General features: G+C 45.6%; 1 protein-coding gene across 1 annotated transcript in view; it reads left to right on the top strand.

Annotated features, from left to right (window-relative positions):
- The window catches only part of PIEZO2 (piezo type mechanosensitive ion channel component 2), a 1301103-nt gene that overhangs the window by 681774 nt on the left and 596117 nt on the right, over window positions 1-23212 (top strand). The window contains exons 14-16 of the mRNA XM_029587157.1: window positions 13524-13638; window positions 18935-19140; window positions 19802-19950. Of these exons, the coding sequence (XP_029443017.1) occupies window positions 13524-13638; window positions 18935-19140; window positions 19802-19950 (470 nt within the window). The remainder of the gene's footprint in view (window positions 1-13523; window positions 13639-18934; window positions 19141-19801; window positions 19951-23212) is intronic.

Below are 23212 nucleotides of genomic sequence, written 5' to 3' on the forward strand. Positions count from 1 at the left end.
TAATTGGTGACCCCAACCCCCCCACATTCCATGAACAATACCGTATGTGACCTAGTTTCCTGAGGACTTATACTTAAAGAGCACTAGATTCTCAGGTATGTGGTAGCTGCAGAGCCCCCCCCCCCCCCCCCAGCCTGGGCCCCCAGCCACTGGTATCCCTGACCTTCCTGGTTACCTCCATTTACCCGATGGATCATACTGAGGATGAGATCACTATGAGAGAGAGAAACATCTGGGAAACTTCCCCTAATTTCTTCAAAAACCCCTAACACCCAAACTTCTTGAGATTTCCCCACCCTCCCCATGGTATGAGAACCCCAACTTACCGTACCACCCCAGAACTGAAGAACCTTATGGTTCCTACTATGCAAAAGATCCCCTTGAAATGGGGATGGAGATCAGTATTTGATGCGTTCAGGAGCTGCCTTCCACAATCCAACAGTGCAGCATACTCATGATACTGCAGATCGAACCTATTGTTAAAGAATCCAATAAGCCTGCCAGTCTTGGCTGATACCTAACATAAGACAGTAGAAATCAATGCAATAACTACTGCTACTCGGAGTGTCACCTGTTCTCTTCATGGGCCAAAGTGTCTCAGAAAATAAAATAAAACAGCTGCTCATGGTCCAGAAAATTCCTCAGCGATGTATCTCCATTGTAGCAATCCAGTCCGCCACTTTATCTGGGGCATCGAAAGTAAATATCTTTCCCTCCTTCCAAATTTTTAATGTTGCTGGAAATTGAAGGGCAAATCTGATATTTTTATTGAATAGTTCATTGCAGGCAGGAGAGAACTGCTTTCTTTTGGCCGCCACAGATGCAGAGAAGTCCTGGAAGATCATGATTTTTTGGTTCTGGTACTTAAAATCCTTGGATTTCCGAAATGCTGCTAGAATCAATGAACGTTGTGCCCAGTCCAAGAATCGGGCAATCACCAGCGGGGCCAACAATTTGTATCTACCCTTGGGCCTAACCTGTGAGCTTGGTCTATGGTAAGTTTGCCTTGCAGCTCCGGGAGATGCAAATCTCTCGGTAGCCATTCCTCCAGCATAGTTTTAGTTCGGCTTCGGGGATAGCTTCTGGCAGACCGAGAAACTTAAGATTGTTTCGGCATGCCCGATTCTCAAGATCTTCTATCTTGTTTTCTGCCACTCGCAAAGATTTCTCCACCTCCGACATACACCCGCTTAATGCCACGTGGTCCTCTTCTATGGCCGATATCCTCCCTTCAGCTATATCTATGCGCCACCCGATATCGCTTAAATATTCCTTGAGGGCTGCAAAGTTTTCATTAATATTAGAAAATTTAGGCTCCAAGCCTGCCAGGACCACTTCTGTCAAGCGTGCCACCACCCATTTATCCAGCCCCCCTCCATCCGGGCCGCATCTGCCGTCGGCCATCTTGCTCTCCGTATCAACAGTTTTTGGTTTCTCCTTTCTCACCAGTTTTGATGTCATGTTTTCTGCTGCAGTCGTGATACTCGATCGGGACTTGATCAGCCTGCCGTCTGCAGTAAATTCTGCGAGAATCGCTGTTTTTTAGCACTGGTTTTTAGGCTGGAGTGTAGGGCAGCTCCCAGAGCTCCTCGAGTCATGTCTCTCTCGGATCACCGCATCACGTGACCCCCCCTGGTTCTGCCTTTTAAGCCATCGATGCCCAGGCCAGGGCTTCGGGGATCACTCCTTTAATTCCTTCTGAGGAACATTTGGAAGCTGGAGATGAACCTTACAATCCCTGGACCGATGATTCATCCCAGGATTCGGATGATCCACCTTCCCAGCCTTCTCCACCCAACGAAAGAAAGCGTTCTCCACCAGAAGACCTTTCTTTTATCAACTTTGTTAAGGAGATGTCGGAGACAGTCCCATTCCAGCTCCAAACAGAAGAGGACTCGAGACATCAGATGCTAGAGTTTCTGCAATTTCTCGATGCCCCGAAGGAAATCATGTCTATCCCTATTCATAACATCCTTTTAGACCACCTAAAAAGAAATTGGGAACATCCTGGCTCTGTGGTACCTGTTAATCGAAAAGCAGATGCCACCTATTTAGTTCAGTCAGCCCCTGGCTTCCAAAGAACCCAACTGGATCATCACTCGGTAGTGGTTGAGTCTGCCCAGAAGAGGGCCAGATGCTCCAAACCGCATTCTTCCATTCCCCCAGGAAAAGATCAGCAGTTTCTGGATGAGTTAGGAAGACGAGTGTTCCATGGATCAATGCTCATTTCTCGCATAGCATCCTACCAGCTCTATACGACCCATTACAACAGGGCCTTATTCACAAAAATTCAAGAATTTGCTTTGGCCCTTCCTCAACAATTCCAGGACCAACTCCATGCCCTTGCTCAGAAGGGCTTGGATACTTGTAAACACGAGGTGCGCTCAGCATATGACATTTTTGACACCGCCTCCATGGCATTGGCAGCTGGTATCAGTGTGAGACGTTGGGCCTGGCTAAAATCGTCAGATCTCAGACCGGAGGTACAAGACCGATTGGCGGACCTACCCTGTGCTGGGGATAATCTTTTCTGGGAAAAGATTCAAGAAGCAGTGGCACAGTTCAAGGAACTCCAGGAGACTCTGCGCCAGCTCTCCTTGTTACCTGCTGATCCCTCTTCTATAAGGCCTTTTAGAAGAGATTCCAAGAGGCCAGCCTACCAACAAAGGCGTTACTATCCCTCAGCAGCCAGGAGTCGGTCTTCTAAGCCTTATCAGAAAGGCCAACCTAGGCAACCTAGGGTTCAAAAGTCACAGCCAGCTCCCCAACCAGGTCCAGCGTCTGGCTTTTGACTCCCTTCTAGAGAGCAGTGCACGGATTCCACTTTCAAACGTACCTGTTGGAGGTCGCTTGTGTCACTTCTCCACTGTTTGGCACACAGTCACCAAAGACCAATGGGTACTTGCGATAGTAACACAAGGATACCATCTCAACTTTCTCTCTGTCCCACCAGATTCCCCGCCTCGGCTGACATGGGGAACATCAGACTACTCACCACTCCTGGAGCAGGAGGTCTCTCTGCTTCTTCTGTCCAGAGCAATAGAACCAGTACCCCTCTCCAAACAGGGACAGGGGTTCTACTCCAGATATTTCCTGATTCCAAAAAAGTCAGGTGGAGTGCACCCAATATTAGATCTTCGCACCCTAAACAAACATCTACAGAGAGAAAAGTTCAAGATGGTCACCTTGGGTTCTCTACTTCCCCTTCTCCAAAGGGAAGAATGGCTCTGCTCTCTAGACCTACAGGACGCTTAACACACATTCTAATTACTCCATCACATCGCAGATTTCTGTGGTTCCTGATAGGCCCAAAACACTTCCAATATCAAGTGTTGCCATTCGGCCTGGTATCGACCCCACGAGTCTTCATCAAGTGTCTCGTGGTAGTAGCTGCATATCTCAGAAGCCAAGGTGTCCACGTCTACCCCTATCTGGACGATTGGTTGATCAGGGCTCCCCCTCAACAAAGTGCCCTGATGCCCTACGCCTCACTTTGCATACCCTGATCTCCCTAGGGTTCCTCATAAACTATCCAAAATCAAGGCTAGTTCCTTCTCAAACTCTATCGTTCATAGGGGCCGACCTGGACACTTTAAAAGCGACAGCATTCCTTCCTCAGGATCGAGCTATCACCATTGCTTCTCTAGTCCATCGACTGCAGTCTTGGAAACATTCAACTGCACATCACTTCCTAATTCTGTTGGATCACATGGCCTCCACGGTGCATGTCACTCCCATGGCGCGCCTTGCTATGAGAGTAATGCAGTGGACTCTAAGATCGCAGTGGACTCAGTTTTCTCAGCCAATGTCCTCCACGGTCCACATCACCAAACAGCTCCGGTTACCACTAGTTTGGTGAGCAAATCATTCCAATCTGTTACTAGGCCTTCCATTTCAGGTTCCAGAGCATCAAATAACTTTGACAACGGATGCCTCCAACTTCGGTTGGGGTGCACATGTGGGGAACTTGCAAACTCAAGGCATTTGGTCTCCACAGGAAACCAAACACCAAAGAAATTTCCTGGAGCTTTGAGCAATCAGATATGCCCTCAGAGTCTTTCAGGATTGCCTATCCAACCAGGTCATCCTGATTCAGACCGACAACCAGGTGGCCATGTGGGGGAATGGGCTCCTACCTTCTGTGTCAGGAAGCTGCACAGATATGGTCGGAAGCCCTTTCTCACGCGATGTACCTCAGGGCCACCTGCTTGCCAGGAGTGGACAATGTGTTGGCAGACAAGCTGAGTCGCACTTTTCCACCACACGAGTGGTCCCTCAACCCCTCGGTAGTGGACTCCCTATTCCAACATTGGGGTTACCCTTACATAGATCTCTTTGCCTCAATCCTCAATCGCAAAGTAACGAACTTCTGCACCCTCACTCGCAGCCAACACTGCCAGCCGAGAGACGCATTTTCCCTCTCGTGGTCCAACGGTCTCCTGTATGCGTACCCTCCACTTCTACTCATTTCAAAGACTCTCATGAAGTTACAAAAGGACAAGGGACTAATGATTCTCATAGCCCCTAATTGGCCATGTCAGGTCTGGTTTCCAATTCTCCAAGACCTTTCAATACACCGGAACATTCCTCTGGGGAAGGATCCGCTTCTGATCACTCAGAACAACGGTTGCCTTCGTCACCCCAACCTCCAGGCATTCTCCTTGACAGCCTGGATGTTGAAAGGTTAATACTTCAACCTTTTAACCTTTCAGAGCCGGTTTCCCGTGTTTCCCGTGTCCTTGTGGCCTCCTCCATGAGGAGGTCTTATCATTATAAATGGAACAGATTTACGGGATGGTGTTCTTCTAAGTCCATCAATCCTTTCACTTGTCCATGCTGAAGTTTCTGGACTATCTCTGGCACCTGTCAGAGTCAGGCCTCAAAACTTCGTCTCTAAGGGTGTATGTCATGCGGTAGCCGCCTTCCATAAAGGTGTCGGGGATGTACCCATTTCCATACAACCCCTTGTCACACGTTTTTTGAAGGGCTTGCTTCACCTTAAACCTCCACTGCGCCCTCCGGCCCTTTCTTGGGACCTCAACTTGGTTTTGGGAAGGCTCATGAAACCGCAGTTTGAGCCACTCCAATCCTGTAATCTCCGCTATCTCACTTGGAAAGTGACTTTTCTTTTGGCGATCACATCCGCTTGCAGAGTAGAGATGTGTATCGTGTGATCGATCGTCTTAACGATCGATTTCGGCTGGGGGGGGGAGGGAATCGTATCGTCATGGTTTTGTGTTTTTAAATATCGTGTAAATCGTAAATCGGGGGAGGGCGGGAAAACCGGCACACTAAAACATCCCTAAAACCCACCCCGACCCTTTAAAATAAATCCCCCACCCTCCTGAACCCCCCCAAAATGTCTTAAATTACCTGGGGTCCAGTGGGGGGGTCCCGTTGTGATCTTCCACTCTCGGGCGTCGGGCGCGTTGATAGAAAATGGCGCCGGCGCCATTTTGGTTCCTGTTCCCCGACGTCACAAGCGTAGGAGATCGCTCCCGGACCCCCGCTGGACCCCCAGGGACTTTTGGCCAGCTTGGGGGGCCTCCTGACCCCAACAAGACTTGCCAAAAGTCCAGCGGGGGTCCGGGAACGACCTCCTGCACTCGAATCGTGTTGCCGTAAGGCCGGCGCCATTTTGCTGTACGGCAATATGGCCGGCGCCATTTTGCCGTACAGCAAAATGGCGCCATTTGCTTAAAATGGTGCCGGCCATATTGCCGTACAGCAAAATGGCGCCGGCCGTACGGCAACACGATTCGAGTGCAGGAGGTCATTTCCGGACCCCCGCTGGACTTTTGGCAAGTCTTGTGGGGGTCAGGAGGCCCCCCCAAGCTGGCCAAAAGTCCCTGGGGTCCAGCGGGGGTCCGGGAGCGATCTCCTACGCTCGTGACGTCGGGGAACAGGAACCAAAATGGCGCCGGCGCCATTTTCTATCAACGCGCCCGACACCCGAGAGTGGAAGATCACAACGGGACCCCCCCACTGGACCCCAGGTAATTTAAGACATTTTTGGAGGGGTTCGGGAGGGTGGGGGATTTATTTTAAAGGGTCGGGGTGGGTTTTAGGGATGTTTTAGTGTGCCGGTTTTCCCGCCCTCCCCCTTCCCCTCCCCCTCCCCCCGATTTACGATTTTTGACGATAAATCGGGGGAATTCCTATTAAATATCGCCTCTAACAATTTTTGACGATTTAAAATATATCGGATGATATTTTAAATCGTCAAAAAACGATTCACATCCCTATTGCAGAGTTAGTGAGTTATATGCCTTTGTCACCTACCCGCCTTACACTAAACTGCTGCATGACAGGGTAGTGCTCCGTACTCACCCTAAATTTTTGCCTAAGGTAGTATCGGAGTTTCATATCAATCAATCCAACATACTACCCATTTTCTTTCCCAAGCCCCACCCAAATATAGTAGAACAGGCTCTGCATACCCTTGGCTATAAACATGCTCTAGCATTTTATCTAGACCGTACAGCGGCCCACAGGAAAGGCTCTCAATTGTTTGTTTCCTTTGATCCCATCAAATTGGGCAAACCTGTGGGTAAGCAGACTCTCTTCTCCTAGTTAGCGGACTGTATTTCCTTTTGTTATCAACAAGCAGGCATTCTGCTTCAAGACCATGTGAAAGCTCACTCTGTCAGGGCTATGGCAACATCATTAGCGCACCTAAGTTCAGTGCCGCTTGTTGACATCTGTAAGGCTGCTACATGGAACTCTCTCCACACCTTCGCAGCCCATTATTGTTTAGACAAGGCTGACAGACAAGATTCCATCTTTGGCCAGGTTGTGCTATGCAATTTATTTGCGAACTGAGGTACAAACATCCTTCCACCATCCCGGTAGAATGCCCTCTACCAAATTACACCCCAGTTGTTGTGCCTGTTGCACGTCTTTGGGTACATTTGTGCATTGCTCGGACATCCTCAGCTTGGTACTCACCCATATGTGAGGACTACCATCCTGCTTGTCTTGTGAGAAAGCAGAGTTGCTTACCTGTAACAGGTGTTCTCACAGGACAGCAGGATGTTAGTCCTCACGATACCCGCCCGCCATCCCGTGGTGTTGGGTTCACTTCCGTTTCTTATTTTCTTTTATTTTTCGCATGCATTTTTTGCTATAAGATGAGACTGAATGGGGACCCCTGCTGGTTGCAGTGTCAATGCACTGCTGGGCATGCCCAGTAGGTGCCAGTCAAAGTTCTAGAAACTTTGACAAAAGTTTTCCGTGATTGGGCTCTATCCTGATGATGTCACCCATATGTGAGGACTAACATCCTGCTGTCCTGTGAGAACACCTGTTACAGGTAAGCAACTCTACTGACAGCTAGCTCATCTGCCACTCATTTCCACTGACTCTTTCTTCAGCTGAGAGCCCTAGCTCCACACACACACCCCACTAATTTCATCCATGTGGGGGGATCAAGAGTCAGCGATGGATGCTGAAAGGACTTTATTCTACCTGCCTGCCTCAAGCTATGGTATAACATCAGGCTGCTTATCACTACAGCATAAACAGCCAGCTGATCTGCTGCTCCAATTCTGCTCTTTCTCTAGCTAGAAGCCCTAGCTCCACCCCCTACTGACATCATCCATGCAGGGGGGCATTAAGAGTCTGTGATGGATGCCAGAGTAACTCATTTGCTCAGCCTACCTATCTCAAGTTGTGTCAGAACATTGGGGTGCTTACCAGTACAGCATCAACAGCCAGCTCATCTGCTGCTCTGATTCTCCAAGGACAAGCAGGATGGTAGTCCTCACACATGGGTAACATCATCAGATGGAGTGCAATGTGGAAAATGTCTGTCAAAATTTTTAGAAACTTTGACTAGACACACTGAGCATTCCCAGCATGCCCTATACCATGTATCCACATCGGGTCCCTCTTTAGTCTCTTTTTTTCCGCAGAGCTGTCAGCATTGATACTGGATTGAACTCTAAAATTTTTGGCTTTTTTGCTCATGCAAAACTTTTTTTGTGGTTTTTCACTTCTTTCTTCTAAAGTCCATTACCAGGTCCCTCTTGGTACCTCACTGCAGTGTCCCCAGTCAGGGTTTTCGGCGTTCAGGTAAGATTTCTTTTGCAATCCGTTCCCCTGTGGTGGTGATGCCTCGGTGTCAGTCTTCCATCAATGCCCACCATGATTGTTCCATCTTTTTCCTGTTTATTTTGCCCCATTATGGCCGTATCTGACTTCCGCTGATGCCCCAAGTACCCGAGGACCATGTCGATTATTGATCCTCATGAGGTTTGCATCCTCTGCCTGGGGGCATCACATGACTTTCAGAGTTGCCTTCTGTGCACCCAGATGCCCCCAATGGGATGTCAGCTTCGACTCGACAAGATGGACAGCCTCTTTGGGTCAAGGAAGTCTGAGCCATTGGCATTGGCAGCATTGGCATTGGAAGACCTTGGAGCTGCATCGATGGACACCACGCAATCAACAGGATGACTCTATCCCATCCTAGACCTAAGGGCCTTGAACAAGTTTCTAAAAAAAGAAAAATTCAAGATGGTTTCCCTGGGCACCTTGATACCCTTTTGCAAAAATGGGACTGGCTATGCACCCTTGACCTAAAGGATGTATACACCCATATTGAGATCTTCCCCATACACAGGAAGTATCTCCGATTTCTGGTGAGGAAATAGCCCTTCCATTACCGAGTATTGCTGTTCGGGCTCGCATATACCCAACAAGTCTTCACAAAATGCCTGGCTGTGGTGGCATTGTACCTCCGCAGATTAGGAGTGCATGTTTTCCCATATCTGGATGATTGACTCATCAAGAGCACGTCTCAGGCAGGGGCCATCTGGTCCATGTGCTTGACCACTTGAGTGTTAGACTCACTAGGGTTTGTTCTCAACTACCCAAAGTTCCATCTCAGTCCATCACCTTAGTTGGACTTCATCGTAGCCCTACTAGACATGGCTCATGCCAGGGCCTTTTTGATGTACCGGAGGGCCGTCGCTCTGGCGACCATTGCAGCAGAGGTGCAATAGAGTCAGCCTGGTACATGTTGAGGCTGTTGAGTCATATGTCCACGACAGTCAATGTCACTCCCTTGGCATGTTTACACATGCACAGAGCCCAATGGACCTTGAGGTCACAGTGGTGCCAGGCCACTCAGAGCCTCCAGGATTGCAGCCAAGTCACCCCGTCTCTCCAGGACTCTTTGTCCTGGTGGTGGGTACTCTCCAATCTGGAATGGGGGATTTTGTTTCAGAGTCTCCCTACTCATATTATGCTTACCATGGATGCATCTACCCTGGGGTGGGAAGCTCATGTAGATGGGCTCGACACCCAGGGACTGTGGTCCACTCAGGAATCTTCTTGTCAAATCAACTTCCTGGAGCTTCAGGTAATCAGGTACGCGCTATGGGCTTTCAGAGATCATCTGTCCAACAAAATTGTCCTGCTCCAGACCGACAACCAAGTAGCCATGTGGTATGTCAACAAGCAGGGAGGCATGAGATCACTTCCAGTGTCAGTAAGCGGTCCAGATCTGGTCCTTGGCCCTGGCTCACAGGATGGTGGTCAGGGCCATATACCTGGCTGCAACGGAGAATATAATAGCAGACAGGCTGAATTGAGCCTTCAGACTGCACAAGTGGACCCCTGGATCAGGGGGTAGAGAATTGGATTTTCCGCTTCTGGAGAAGCCCAAACATAAATATGTTTGTGTCCCCCTGCAACCAGAAGGTGCCTCTGTTCTGCTCCCTGTCCAGATTAGAGGGAAAACCAGTCTTAGGTGCCCTTGCTCATCACTGGGGCAAGGGTCTTCTATATGTGTATCCTCCTATTCCCTTATTGGTGAAGACTTTTATGAAGCTTTGCGAGGACAGAGAGACTATCATCCTCATAGCCCCTCATTGTCCAAGATATGTAAGGCTTCCATTCCTGTGGGAGTTGTCGATTCAGAAACCGATCAGTCTGGGAACTTCCCTGGATCTCATCATGTGAGATCAGGGCAGGCTGCGGCACACCAATCCCCAGGCCCTGTTGCTCACAACCTGGATGTTGGGTTGATGAGAGGTTAATCCTGCAGCCACTTGATCTTTCTGAGGATGTGCTTTGGGTCCTGGTGGCTTCCAGAAAGCCTTCTACTAGAAAGTCCTACAAACTGAAGTGGTGGACATATTACATGTGTTGTGAGCAGAAGGCACTAGAGCCATTCTCCTGCCCCACACAAAAACTGCTTGACTACTTTCAGAGGCTGGCTTAAAAACCATCTCTACCAGAGTTCATCTTAGAGTGATTGGCACATACCACCATGGTGTAGATGGTATGCCCATCTATGTTTCAAGCAGGGCTGCTTCATTTGAAGCCATCCTTAAGGCCTCTTGCTGTGACTTGGGACCTCATCATGGTTTTAGCTGAGCTGATGAAAGCTCCTTTTGAGCCACTGCTTACCTGTGACCTGAAGTACCTGACCTGGAAGATCATATTTTTGGTGGTGGTCACTTCACCTCTTCACTTCTTGAGAATAGTTTCCACTATTTTTCCTGGCACTGAAGTCAGGCTCACTGGTCTGTCGTTACCCGGATCGTTATTTTATCAGCAAAGGATCAGCCATTTAAATTCCTGCATCATGCCAAGATTGTAGGAGGGAGATAATACATGTTGTTTCAAAGACCACGTGCTATCTCTGAGTTAAGCCACTTTCCATCCTATAAATGCTGTTTAACATGTGGTAAAGCCCTAGCTCAGCTTAATAAGTCACCCCCTTAGCCAGCTGGCACTGGAAATCAGTGCTAACAAGGGATGTGAATCATTGATTTGTAGTCCCTACAAGAACTTCGGTATATAAAAATTAAAAATAAATAAATAAATAAAAAATTTTCACGATTTAAAACAATCGTCAGATATATTTTAAATCGTCAAAAATCGTTAGAGCCGCGATACAATAACAATTCCCCCGATTTATCATCAAAAAATCGTAAATTGGGGGAGGAGGGAGGAAAAACCGGCACACCAAAACAACCCTAAAACCCACCCGACCCTTTAAAACAAATCCCCCACCCTCCCGAACTCCCCCAAAATGTCTTAAATTACCTGGGGTCCAGTGGGGGGTCCCAGCGCGATCTCCCGTGATCTCCCGCTCTCGGGCCACGGCTGCGTAAATAGAAATGGCGCCGGTGGCTTTTTGCCCTTACCATATGACAGGGCAAAGGTAGCGCCGGCGCCATTTTGGTTCCTGACATCCGACGTCACGAGTGCAGGAGATCGCTCCCGGACCCCCGCTGGACCCCCAGGGACTTTTGGCCAGCTTGGGGGGGCCTCCTGACCCCCACAAGACTTGCCAAAAGTCCAGCGGGGGTCCGGGAGCGACCTCCTGCATTCGCGCCGTATTGCCAATATTGAAAATGGCGCTGGCGCTACCTTTGCCCTCACTATGTCATATGACCCGTATGACATAATTACCTGGGGTCCAGTGGGGGGGTCCCGGCGCGATCTCCCGCTCTTGGGGGGGGGGGGGGCGGGTTCAGGGGATACAGAAAATCAGATAGAGGATCAGGCATCACATTTCTAAGAACTTGAGCAGGGTTGGAGGCAGAATCAGGAGAAAGGATTGACCCCCCACTGGACCCCAGGTAATTTAAAACATTTTGGGGGGGTTCGGGAGGGTGGGGGATTTGTTTCACCCCCCAGCCAAAATCGATCGTTAAGATGATTGATCACACGATTCACATCCCTAGTGCTAACCAGCTAGATCCTCTTTAAAAAAAAATGTGTTTAAGTCAATTCCCCTCCCTCCTGCCTAAGTAAAAAAATAAACAAACAATTGCCACCAATTCTCCCCTCTGTCAAATTTATTAAAAACAATCCACCTTCCTGATCTCCTTTCCTACATGATTTTTAAAAATACTGATGATCAGTCCCCTAGATGATCCCTCTCATCCCCAGTATCCCCCAAAAGTTCTCCAATGCTGAGCCAGGAGGATGATACAGGCTTATGTTCTCCCAATGTTCTCTGACTATGTAACTATCAGCTACTAGCATCATTGTCAGTGCAATGCTGAATAGAGGACCATAAGCCTGTGTTCTCCTCCTGGTGTGGCAGTGGGGTACTTTTTTTTATTTTTTTTGGGGGGGGGGGCGGGTTCAGGGGATACAGAAAATCAGATAGAGGATCAGGCATCACATTTCTAAGAACTTGAGCAGGGTTGGAGGCAGAATCAGGAGAAAGGATTGAGGCGTTTGTTTTAACAGATTTTTTTGGGGAAGTGTGATTGGTTGTGATTTATTTTCTTTGATCAGTTGGGAGAGATGTTGAATTGTCTTTTTCTGATTGTTTGTTTTTAGAGAAGACTTGGTAGTTAGCACTGATTTTCAGCACTAACCAGCAGAATTTCACTGAGCAATCCAGCTGCACAGAGCTGTGCTAAATCTAACCAGTCAAATTTATCAGTTTTTACCTGAAAATCTAACCAGTTAGATTCAGCTGAAAATTCAAGTAAAGATAAGCAGTTAAAATTAGCCAGTTATCTTTGCTGCTCAGTTCCTTTTTGAAAATCTAGCCCATGTCATTGGAAGACAAATCTGCATTCTAGAATGATCAACAATACAGAATCTGAAAAGGGTGTTCAGTGTCTTATATTTGAGAGAGAAATTACATTAGGTAAAGTCATTTTTTCCTTAGCTAATGATAAAGGGCCAGATTTTATAACATGCACGCGGGCGTAGATTTGTTCGCTCAACCTGGCGCAAACAAATCTACGGCCGATTTTATAACATGCGTGCACGTTATAAAATCCAGGGTTGATGCACAGGGGGGTGCACAATTGTGCAACCTGCATGTGCCAAGCCGAGCAGCCTGCCTCCGTTCCCTCCGAGGGAACTTTTTTTTGGTCCCCCCCACCTTTCCCTCCCTTTCCCTATCTAACCCACCCACCCAGCCCTAACTAAATCCCCCTCCCACCTTATTTTGTGGAGTTATGCCTGCCTCTGGAGGCGTTACTTGCGCGCGCCGCTGGCTCCCTGTCCCGGCACAGGCCGCTGTGCCGGAGCACTCGGCCCCATTCCCCGACCGCTGTCATGCCTCCGGCCCCGCTCCGGAATGCCCCCGGGCCGGCTCCCAGCCCACGGCCCCGCCCCCAGAACGCCCATGTTTTCAAGCCCCGGGACTTACGCACGTCCCGGGGCTTGCGCGCGCCGCCAAGCCTATGCAAGATAGGCTCGGCGCGCGCAGGGGGAGGAAGGGATAGGTTTTCGGGGGTTGCGTGCGTGAAACCCTTTGAAAATCTACCCCAAAGCATTTGCCTCTGTTGAACGGGGATTTCTGTTTTCTGCAAAAGTTGGAATCTAATTTAAGCAGTAAGATTAAAGTGAATGGTTGCAAGTAAAGTGATATAATTGTCAAGGCTTTAAAAATGTTTTTGTACATTGGTTTGCAATCACAGAACAGATGCAGTATGCCAGGGATTATTTTAGCCATTTTTAAGCAGGCACACTTTCTGAAATGAGCTTGATCAAGGGTTTTAAGTGATTCCCAATTATTCTGTGGTTTTGCTTTTCAGATTATTTTCACAATTACTTTTTGGCTATTGCTCAGACAACATCTTACAGAGCAGAAGGCAGTAAAAATAAAAGAAACAACTTTATCTGAAGTCAAAGTTGGGAATGAGGAAAAAGGTAAACCATGGCTTACACTTATTATCAAGACACATAAGTTACAAACTTTCAACTGTGAAATGTCACTTTTGTTCTGATTTGAAATAGTGCAACCATCATTTTCATATTTTGTGAAAGCTTTGTCATCTTTCAGAGTATATGAGCTTCTGTATGCTGAAAATGCCATCAGCATTAGCAGTTTGTCATACTTTTAACGGGCCGATACAGTAAAGCGCGGCTGCGGTTGCGCGTTTTTAACCCATTTTAGATGCACGTTTTGAGCGCGTAAGATGGACACGCGATTCAGTATCAGCTTTTACGCGTCCTTAGCGTTTGCTGAAAAAGACGCATATCCTTTTCTGCCCGCCGCATGTATATGATATGTTAATGATCGGATTAGCTATTCTCCCCAATACAGTAACGCACGCCCAAATTATCGCGTTTTTAACCAGCTTCTTTACCGCGCCTTTAACCTCTATATTTACTGCCTACCCTGACCCTGGCATTAATGTGGTGTTCAGTCAGCTTTGGACCGGACAGCGTCATGGACAACATGCATATATTGGCTCTGGCGATCTTTTTCATTCGGTTGAGAAGCAGAATGAGAAATGCTTGGACGCCTATACGGACGCCTTCCTCCAGTGTCTAGAATTAGGCATCCCTGATTGTAGTAAAAGCTTAAATAAGAACGCATAGCTCATTTATGAATAGTAAAAGCTTAGCTAAGAACGCATTGCTCAATTAAGAATACAAACTTGAGAATCCACAGTGTTGCATATCCATATATGTACTGGGAAACTTTTTCTATTTGCCCTGCTAGTAAATCTATGTACACCCGAGGCAGCGTTCCCATCTGTTTCCGGGCATCCATGCTCAGAGGCCCCAACCTTCACAGACGCCCGGACGTCTTTACACATCCATGCTCGGAGGCCCCGACCTTGGACGTCCGGCCGGGCACTCAAGACAGCCATGGATGTTGTAAGGCAGCGGGGCCTCCCCTCCTATCATGGATGCCCGGAAAGAAGTGGGAACGTCCATGAACGGAAGCCACGACCTTGGTCATTCGGCCGGGTGCTCAAGGCAGCAGCCATGGACATTTGGAAGGCAGCATTCCCGTCTCTTTCCGGGTGTCCATGCTCAGAGGCCCCGACCTTCACAGATGCCCGGACATCCTTGCACGTCCTTAAGTGCCCGGAAGTGGAAGTTTGGGGGTGGCCTCCGATCAAGGACGTCCGGATGCTCAGGGCAGCAGCCCCGGTGTCCATGAGGGGTCTGTAGAAAAGAACCATCCACTTACCTGCTGGAATGACATTTGAAATGACAGGTATGGCGCCAGCGCACCCTGGATACTGTATAGGCTCTGTATACAGCTCTCTACAGTAAAATGGATTGCGAATGCCTACCACTTCATAGGCGCGCTTTTGACACTCCTTTGCGGCTGCTTGGATTTGCGTCTAATTTGAATACTGAATCGAGCAGCTTGCGAACTAAAACGTGCACGCATCAAATGCGCGGGCGCCCAGCTCTGCCGCACTTTTCTTTACGCGTCGGTACTGTATCAGCCTGAAAGGTAGTTCATGTGTGCATATTCTGAACACATGGAACCAGACACAAAAGGGGTTAAATTAGCACAAGTTTAAAACTTGTCAGCCATAGTGTCAATCATCAAGGCTTCAATGAATTGAAATTAATGTCGTCTCTGCCAGCTGAGAGACACCAGCAGTTGCAGACTTCCAAAAACCTATCCAGGTCTTTGTAAATGGTGTATGATTGGCCACATTTGCAAGTGCAGGATCCTTTGTATAAAGATGAAATTCTTCTAAAGAGGCATCACTCCATCCAGGAATTATATAAAAATCATCTTCAGTTTGATTTAAGAGATTTTTGCAAGATCAAAATTTCTAACTGCTTTCTCTGTCTACTGCCAACTTTACCCAAGGCATGGCTTTACCCAAGGCAAGTCTGTGAAAAGGTTTGATAGAAGTATAGGGGTTCACCACTAGCAGAATTAAAAGTTTTACCAGGGGATCCTGCCTGAATGAAAACCCTTTACTTAAATCCTCCCTTTTTTTCCCTTCTTGCCTGTAGACAAAAAGTTTATTATTTGATGAGATGTGTTTTCGTTTTTACTCCAGAACTTTATTGACCAATAATTCATGCAGTATAGCATCCACTTAGAATAAACCAGACAGTTTGTAGTAAAAAATATTTTCTTTATTTCAGATAAAGAAAGATACCAAATACTAAAATCTCTAAATGATTCTAAGAAACATTTCTGGGTTCAAGCCTTAACATTATCAGACTATACCCTACAATCAATGTGAAAACCATTAATAGGGTGACCGAAAAGATTAAAATTAGATAAATATCAACTAATGACATTATCTTTTAATTAATTAATGCATTTTTAATACATATGCCAATCTAGAAACAATAGCAATTAACGGTTCTCATATGCTTGAATAAAAGATTATTTCTTTACCAGATATCTGAAGCAGCCCCACTCTTTGTCTCTCTTTCTCTCTGGGCTTCCCACGTGTAGGGAAAAGCCAAAGTCCCAGTTTGTCTTTCTTTGTCTGCTTCCTATTTTATACCCTAAAAATCCTCTGATCTAAAGTAACTGTATTAATTCTGTCAATACATCTATCTTTAGCCTTTGAAGAAGTTAATTTTAAAAACCTTGAAAAAGGTTCAAACAATATAATTAACATCAGAATATGGAAAATATAGGAGGTTTTCTTACCGATTAAAGCGGTGCCCATTTTCCAGTCTTATTTAATGCCAAGGTGTGCCAGGCAGAAAAATACTCTTTCAGTCTTTTTCTTTTTTTCTAATAGTTCAGAGACAAGAAACCACGCACTCCTCTCTATCCTAGGATACACGCATGAGTAACCAAATGGTTGAGACTGCCCTAGGCCATAAAATTAAACATTCCTTTCCCACTATAGATAAAGGATTAGCTGTAAACAGCTTTTTTCAAGGTCTGTAAAGGGGGGAGCTGAAATGTGTCCAGCAGGGCCTTGACCAAAGCCATGGTTTTTAAAAGAAGAAAAGGCATATGGGTATTAATGCTTACATGTCTCTTATGGCGTATTGATTACTGACTACACTGAATTATAGGTATTTATCAATAAAGCACAAAATAATGAAATATTTTCTGAAAAGTCTTGCTCACAAATCTGCTTCACTTTTTTGAAGGAGTTAATAAACATGTGGATAAAGGTGAACCGGTAGATGTAGTATACTTGGATTTTCAGAAGGCGTTTGTCAAAGTTCCTCATGAGAGGCTTCTAGGAAAAGTAAAAAGTCATGGGATAGGAGGCGATGTCCTTTCGTGGATTGCAAACTGGCTAAAAGACATTAAACAGAGAGTAGGATTAAGTTGACAATTTTCTCGGTGGGAGGGAGTGGGCAGTGGAGTGCCTCAGGGATCTGTATTGGGACCTGCACTTTTCAATATATTTATAAATGATCTGGAAAGAAATACGATGAGTGAGATAATCAAATTTGCAGATGATACAAAATTGTTCAGAGTAGTTAAATCACAAGCAGATTGTGATAAATTGCAGGAAGACCTTGTGGGACTGGAAAATTGGGCATCAAAATGGCAGATGAAATTTCATGTGGATAAGTGCAAGGTGATGCATATAGAGAAAAATAACCCATGCTATAGTTACACAATGTTAGGATCCATATTAAGTGCTACAACCCAAGAAAGAGATCTAGGCGTCATAGTGGATAACACATTAAAATTGTCGGTTCAGTGTGCTGCGGCAGTCAAAAAAACAAACAGAATGTTGGGAATTATTAGAAAGGGAATGATGAATAAAGCAGAAAATGTCATAATGCCTCTGTATCGCTCCATGGTGAGACCGCACCTTGAATACTGTGTACAATTCTGGTTGCTGCATCTAAAAAAAGATAGAATTGCAATGGAGAAGGTACAGAGAAGGGCTACCAAAATGATAAAGGGAATGGAACTGCTCCCTTATGAGGAAAGACTAAAGAGGTTAGGACTTTTCAGCTTGGAGAAGAGACGGCTGAGGGGGGATATGATAGAGGTGTTTAAAATCATGAGAGGTCTAGAACGGGTAGATGTGAATCGGTTATTTACTCTTTCGGATAATAGAAAGACTAGGGGGCACTCCATGAAGTTAGCATGTGGCACATTTAAAACTAATCGGAGAAAGTTCTTTTTTACTCAACGCACAATTAAACTCTGGAATTTGTTGCCAGAGGATGTGGTTAGTGCAGTTAGTATAGCTGTGTTTAAAAAAGGATTGGATAAGTTCTTGGAGGAGAAGTCCATTACCTGCTATTAATTAATACAAAAGAAAACACTCATAAAATAGACTAACAAAATTAAAACAATAACTATAATAATACAAAAAAATCAAAATCCAACCTGAATGAAGGAAAAAACAGTAATTCAATCACTGACTAACTTAAAATGCCTGCTGAAAGAAGAATGTATAAAGCTGTAAAAAAAATAGAATTAGTTTTTCTTTCATGAAAAGTATTGAGTGAAAAACTTTCAGATAACCAGAATATTCAGTTAACTAGCATGAGCTATTCCTCATGCATGTGTGATAATGGGGCTTTTCCTGAAATAAAGTGAAACATCCCTGAAATTATTTGCTTTGTAAGGCAAAAGTGGTATGTTCTGAACAGGTCCTAATAAAAAACAGGCAGTATATATATGCCTAGCTAATAATTAATGGCTAGTAGAGATATTTGTAGCAATTTGTGTTAAACTTACAGAGTTTACTGCATTGCATTGGACTATTGGGGAAGAGGAGTATAAGGGCTGGGAGACTGAATTGGTTTTCATGGGGTACAGGGGCTAAGAGGCCCAATTTGTTTTATTTTTTTTCGGGGGTGGGGGGGGGTGGGGGGTTATGGATTGGAAAAATAGATGCTTAGACGCCTGGGTCCCATTTTTAATTTTCAGAAGAGGGGTTTCCTTTTCTTGTCTTAACTGGCTTTTTCAGTTTGGGATGGTTAGCACAAGGAAACTCAAGCTCCTAAAGTGGCAAAATTACTGAAGCAGGACAATTTTTAATACTGCTGTATTGGATTGGGTACTTCCTTATTTTTAGTATATCAAATTTTAAAGCCTATTATACTGACTACCTTAAAACTGACAGGTAATGAGCATTATTGCGCTGATTTTAATATGGATAGACCCCTGTGTCTTAGAGTCAGGACAGAGCGTCAGTCAGAAGTGAACAAATATGAACCATTCTATAAATGGTACTTATATGGAAATGTTGCTTTATTTGAAAAAGTAAATGTAAATTCAATGATATCTGTTTAGAAGAGGAGTTACCAGCGATAGAAGATGAAGATGGGGAAGAAGAAGATATCATGAAGGTCTTGGGAAGCATGGTGATGGCGATGTTTGTCAAGTATTGGATTTACGTCTGTGGGGGCATGTTCTTCTTTGTCAGCTTTGAGGGAAAAATTGTCATGTACAAAATTATCTACATGATGCTCTTCCTCTTCTGCGTGGCCCTGTATCAGGTACTTAACAAATTCTTGGTGTTTCTCTTTTAATTATTTACAATATTCATATTTGATTAACTTTGCACTGCATTTCATGTCATCATACTAACAATGTGTGACTGCATCAATGGTTATGACTTGTATTTTGGCTCTAGATACCTTTTTTTTTTTTAATGTTTGCGAGAGTTACCATTCCTTTACTCAAACAGTGATATACTTTGACTATAGTAAGAATACGTTTCTTCAGCTTTCTTAGTAATGGTTTTGATGGCTAAAATGTGTATTCAGACTTTCCCTTCCACTACTCTTTATCATTTTCTGGTTTTGGTCTAGTCCTACAGTTTATGCTAACTATTCTTCATGAACAGTTGTCCACTGATAGATGCTGTTGAAAGAGAAATGGTCATGTGTCTTGTGACTTTGATAGGAGCTTTTCTACCCACTCCATGCTCCTCCTAGAGTCTGTGGGCTGGCTTCTTTTAGCACCAGATAGAGAGAGATTCTAAGCTGAGAATCAAATGCATCTCTCCAGTTTAGTAACTCACAATGCTTAACATTCAGCCAACCCAAAGGAGACAGAAATTAGAGAGTATAGTATATCTTACTTTGACCACTATGGTCTTGTGATTCTTAATTGAGTATTATTTTGCATTTAGCACATCAACCTGTGATTTTTCAGGTGCACTATGAATGGTGGAGACGTATACTAAAATATTTTTGGATAGCTGTGGTTGTTTATACCATGTTGGTGCTTATTTTCATCTACACATACCAATTCGAATCATTTCCTGGTCTTTGGATGAATATGACAGGGTTGAATAAAGACAAGTAAGTACTGTATTACATTTGATCTCTTTTCAATATGAATAGATGCTGGTTTGCAATTTTATGTACTGTTTGTTTATTTTATTTAAAAATTACCTACAATACAGCATTACATACACAGATTGCCAACTCCACTACCACCCCCACAAGACCCCCATCACTTCACAAATCATAATTCCAATTCTCCATAGCATCAAAAGCCAACCCAAAATCAACTTAATTGACCCCCTCCTCTGAAAATTAGGAAGAAACCAAATGGGCCTTAAGTAGTTTATGAATTTTCATATAACTCAATTTCTAACCAACACTGGTAAATTATTCCAAGCCAGAGCGGCTGCTGCTAGTAAATCATGTTTAGAATGCCTACTAGATCTAAATTTCTATCCATAAGAAAATTCCAAACGTGCCCCTTAGGAGGCTCTAAGGCTCAACTTGGTAAATGCCATGCTAACATTGAGGAAAAGTATTGTGGATCATTAAAACGGACACCATGAAAAGTTATTGCTAGTAAATTAAAACTCACCCTTTTAGTAATTGGAAGCCAGTGCAATGAGGCTAATAAAGGGGAGACTCTATCATTCCTTGATTTCCCACAAACCAGCCATGCAGCACTTTTCTGAATTAGTTGTAACTTTTTTTTATCAGGTAACCCAGTAATCCCACTACCAGCCTAACATTCCTATAACCTTAGCTATTACTAAAATCTTACAAGTCGATTTTAAAAGGCCGGGAGTTATGCACGTGGCCAGGCCCTGCGCGCACCAAGTGCATTTTAGAAAGAGCCCGGCCATATGTGTAACTCCTGATACACGCAGAAATGCTGGGCCTGAAGAAAGGACAAGGTGGGATGGGGTCTGAGCAGGGAGGGGTGGGATGGGGGGCAGGCCAGGACAGCGCCATTAGATGCTGTTCCAGGGAAGCAAGACCCAGCAGCCAGCTGGTGCACAGAGTTACTTCTACTCTGGAGGAGCAGTAAGTATAAAAACAAAAAAATTGGGGATAGCAAGGGTAGGTTTAGGGGTCAGGGAGGAGAGGGAAATAGAGAAGAAGGATAGGGTTAGGGAATTTCCCTCACTGTCCGCTCCTTTATTGGAGCAGACTGGGAGGGAACTGGGCAAAGGCCTGATCGCATCATTGTGCAATTCTTTTAAAATCCTGGCCACCTGCCTGCACATGTGTGCGCAGACATTAAAATCTGGTACACATGTGCGCATGGGAATCACATTTTATAACATGCACGCACCGACACATGCATATTATAAAATAGCAGCGCCCATGTGCGTGCGGCGCACACATGGTCACACGCAGGCCTTTTAAATCTAACTCTGAATTGCAACATTATCCAAAAATGGTTTCAGTTGTTGAATTCTCTTAAGCTGCAAGTGGGACTTCTTACAGATTTGTTTCACAAAGGCTTCCATAGAGAAATCCGTATCCAGAACCACTCTCAAACTTCTAACGTTCAATGAAATTTGAACTACCTGTCCCCTACCTTAGGTTGTAATGGCATGACCTGAACATTCTCAAAAACTCACCCTACACCTAGTATCTCAGTTTTTGACTTATTTAAAAATCAGGTGGCTTCCTTGCAGCCATCCCTCAGCTCTTGCTAAACAATAGTTTAATAGACCTATTTCTTCCCATAAATCTCTTTCTACTGGTACCAAACACTGGATATCATCAGTGTAGATATACCCCATGACCTCAGCTCTTGAAATAAATCTGTCAGGAGCTGCATAAAAGTATTAAAGGGTAAAGAGGGCAAACAAGATCTCTGAGGCATCCCCCATCATACATCCTCCAACATGGAATCATTTTCTCCTATGTGGATCATTTAGAACCTATCATGTAAGACTGAAAATATCCATTCAATAACTTTATCTCCATAAACCCAACTACCAGCATTTTCCAATTAATATTTCTGTTGTGATTGTGGACTTCTGAGTCAAAACGAGCAAGGCCTACCTGAGAGGAAACTTCCCAGGCTCTCGTCATCGGGGAGGCAGATCTCAGTGTCAGTTCGGCAGCAGTCAGTAGCAGAATCCAGTACATAGTCCAAGAGTCTAGGCAGGCAGCGGACAGAAGATCCAGTAACAATCCAAGGGTCGAGGCAGGCAGTGAGCAGCAGAGTCTAGTAACAATCCAAGGTCAGAGACGGGAGACAATCCAGAAGGAAGGGAGCAGGGCAGGAATGGAGAAGAGCAGGAACCAAGACGAGGAAATCATGCAACCAGCGGCTTCAGGAGACCTGTTGCCGAGGCAAGGCTGAAGAGCAGGGGCTAGGTTTAAATAGTCCCTGCTAGATGAAGTCAGGGAGGAACCACGGGAACTTTTCACACCACAGTTCCTTTAAGAGCCGGCGAGGGGCACATGCACACACCTAGGTCACATCTGGCCAGGGAAGATTTGGAGGCATGCCGACCGGCCAGGAGTATCATGGCAGCATCTCTCGTCACTGCAAGAGAAGACGGCTTGGCTCTGGGATTCGGCCGGGTAAGCGAGGTCGGCCACATGTTGCTGCGGCCAATGAATGTAACAATACCCCCTCTCTTACGCCCCCTCCCTGGGGGTTTAGGTTTCTTGGGGTAGTGGACATGGAACTATTTAAGCAGTTTCTTATCCAAAATGTTCTAGGCTGGTTTCCAAGTGTTATCCTCCGGTCCATAACCCTCCCAGAATATCAGGTATTCCCACCTGCGATTCCATCGGCGGACATCAAGAACATCCTTGACTTGGAAGAGTTGATCTTCAGCTGAAGAGACTTTTTGTTATGAACCAGGAGGTGGACCCTTAGGGAACTCTCAGACAGATGTGCCTGGTGCTAAACCACACCTTTTCTCCTGGACGGAACCAAGGAGCTGGTCGTCGATGCTTGTCGGCAAAAATCTTGGCGGTGTGAGCTGCTTTTTGTAGCATCTGTTGAGTATGAAACCAGAGCTGTCTCAATTGTGCAGCAGTGAGCTGAGCTGCCGGTGATGGCACCGGCAAAAGCAAAGGCAAGGGCAGCCTGGGCTGTCGTCAAAGACAATCTGAAAAGGTGAGGCCCCAGTCGAGGTACAGGCATGCGAGTTGTGCGAAAACTCCACCCACGAGAGGAGTGACGCCTAGTCGTCCTGACGAGAGTTGACATACATTTGGAGAAATTGCTTTAAAGTATGATTTGTGCATTCGGCTGCCCGTTGGCTTGCGGTTGAAACCCGGTGGTAAAATCCAAGTAAATGTGAAAGTTCTTACAAAGATATAGCCAGTAACGGGCCATGAACTG

The sequence above is a fragment of the Rhinatrema bivittatum genome, chromosome 2 (genome assembly GCF_901001135.1).
Source record: "Rhinatrema bivittatum chromosome 2, aRhiBiv1.1, whole genome shotgun sequence".
In the NCBI taxonomy this organism is placed as follows: Eukaryota; Metazoa; Chordata; class Amphibia; order Gymnophiona; family Rhinatrematidae; genus Rhinatrema; species Rhinatrema bivittatum.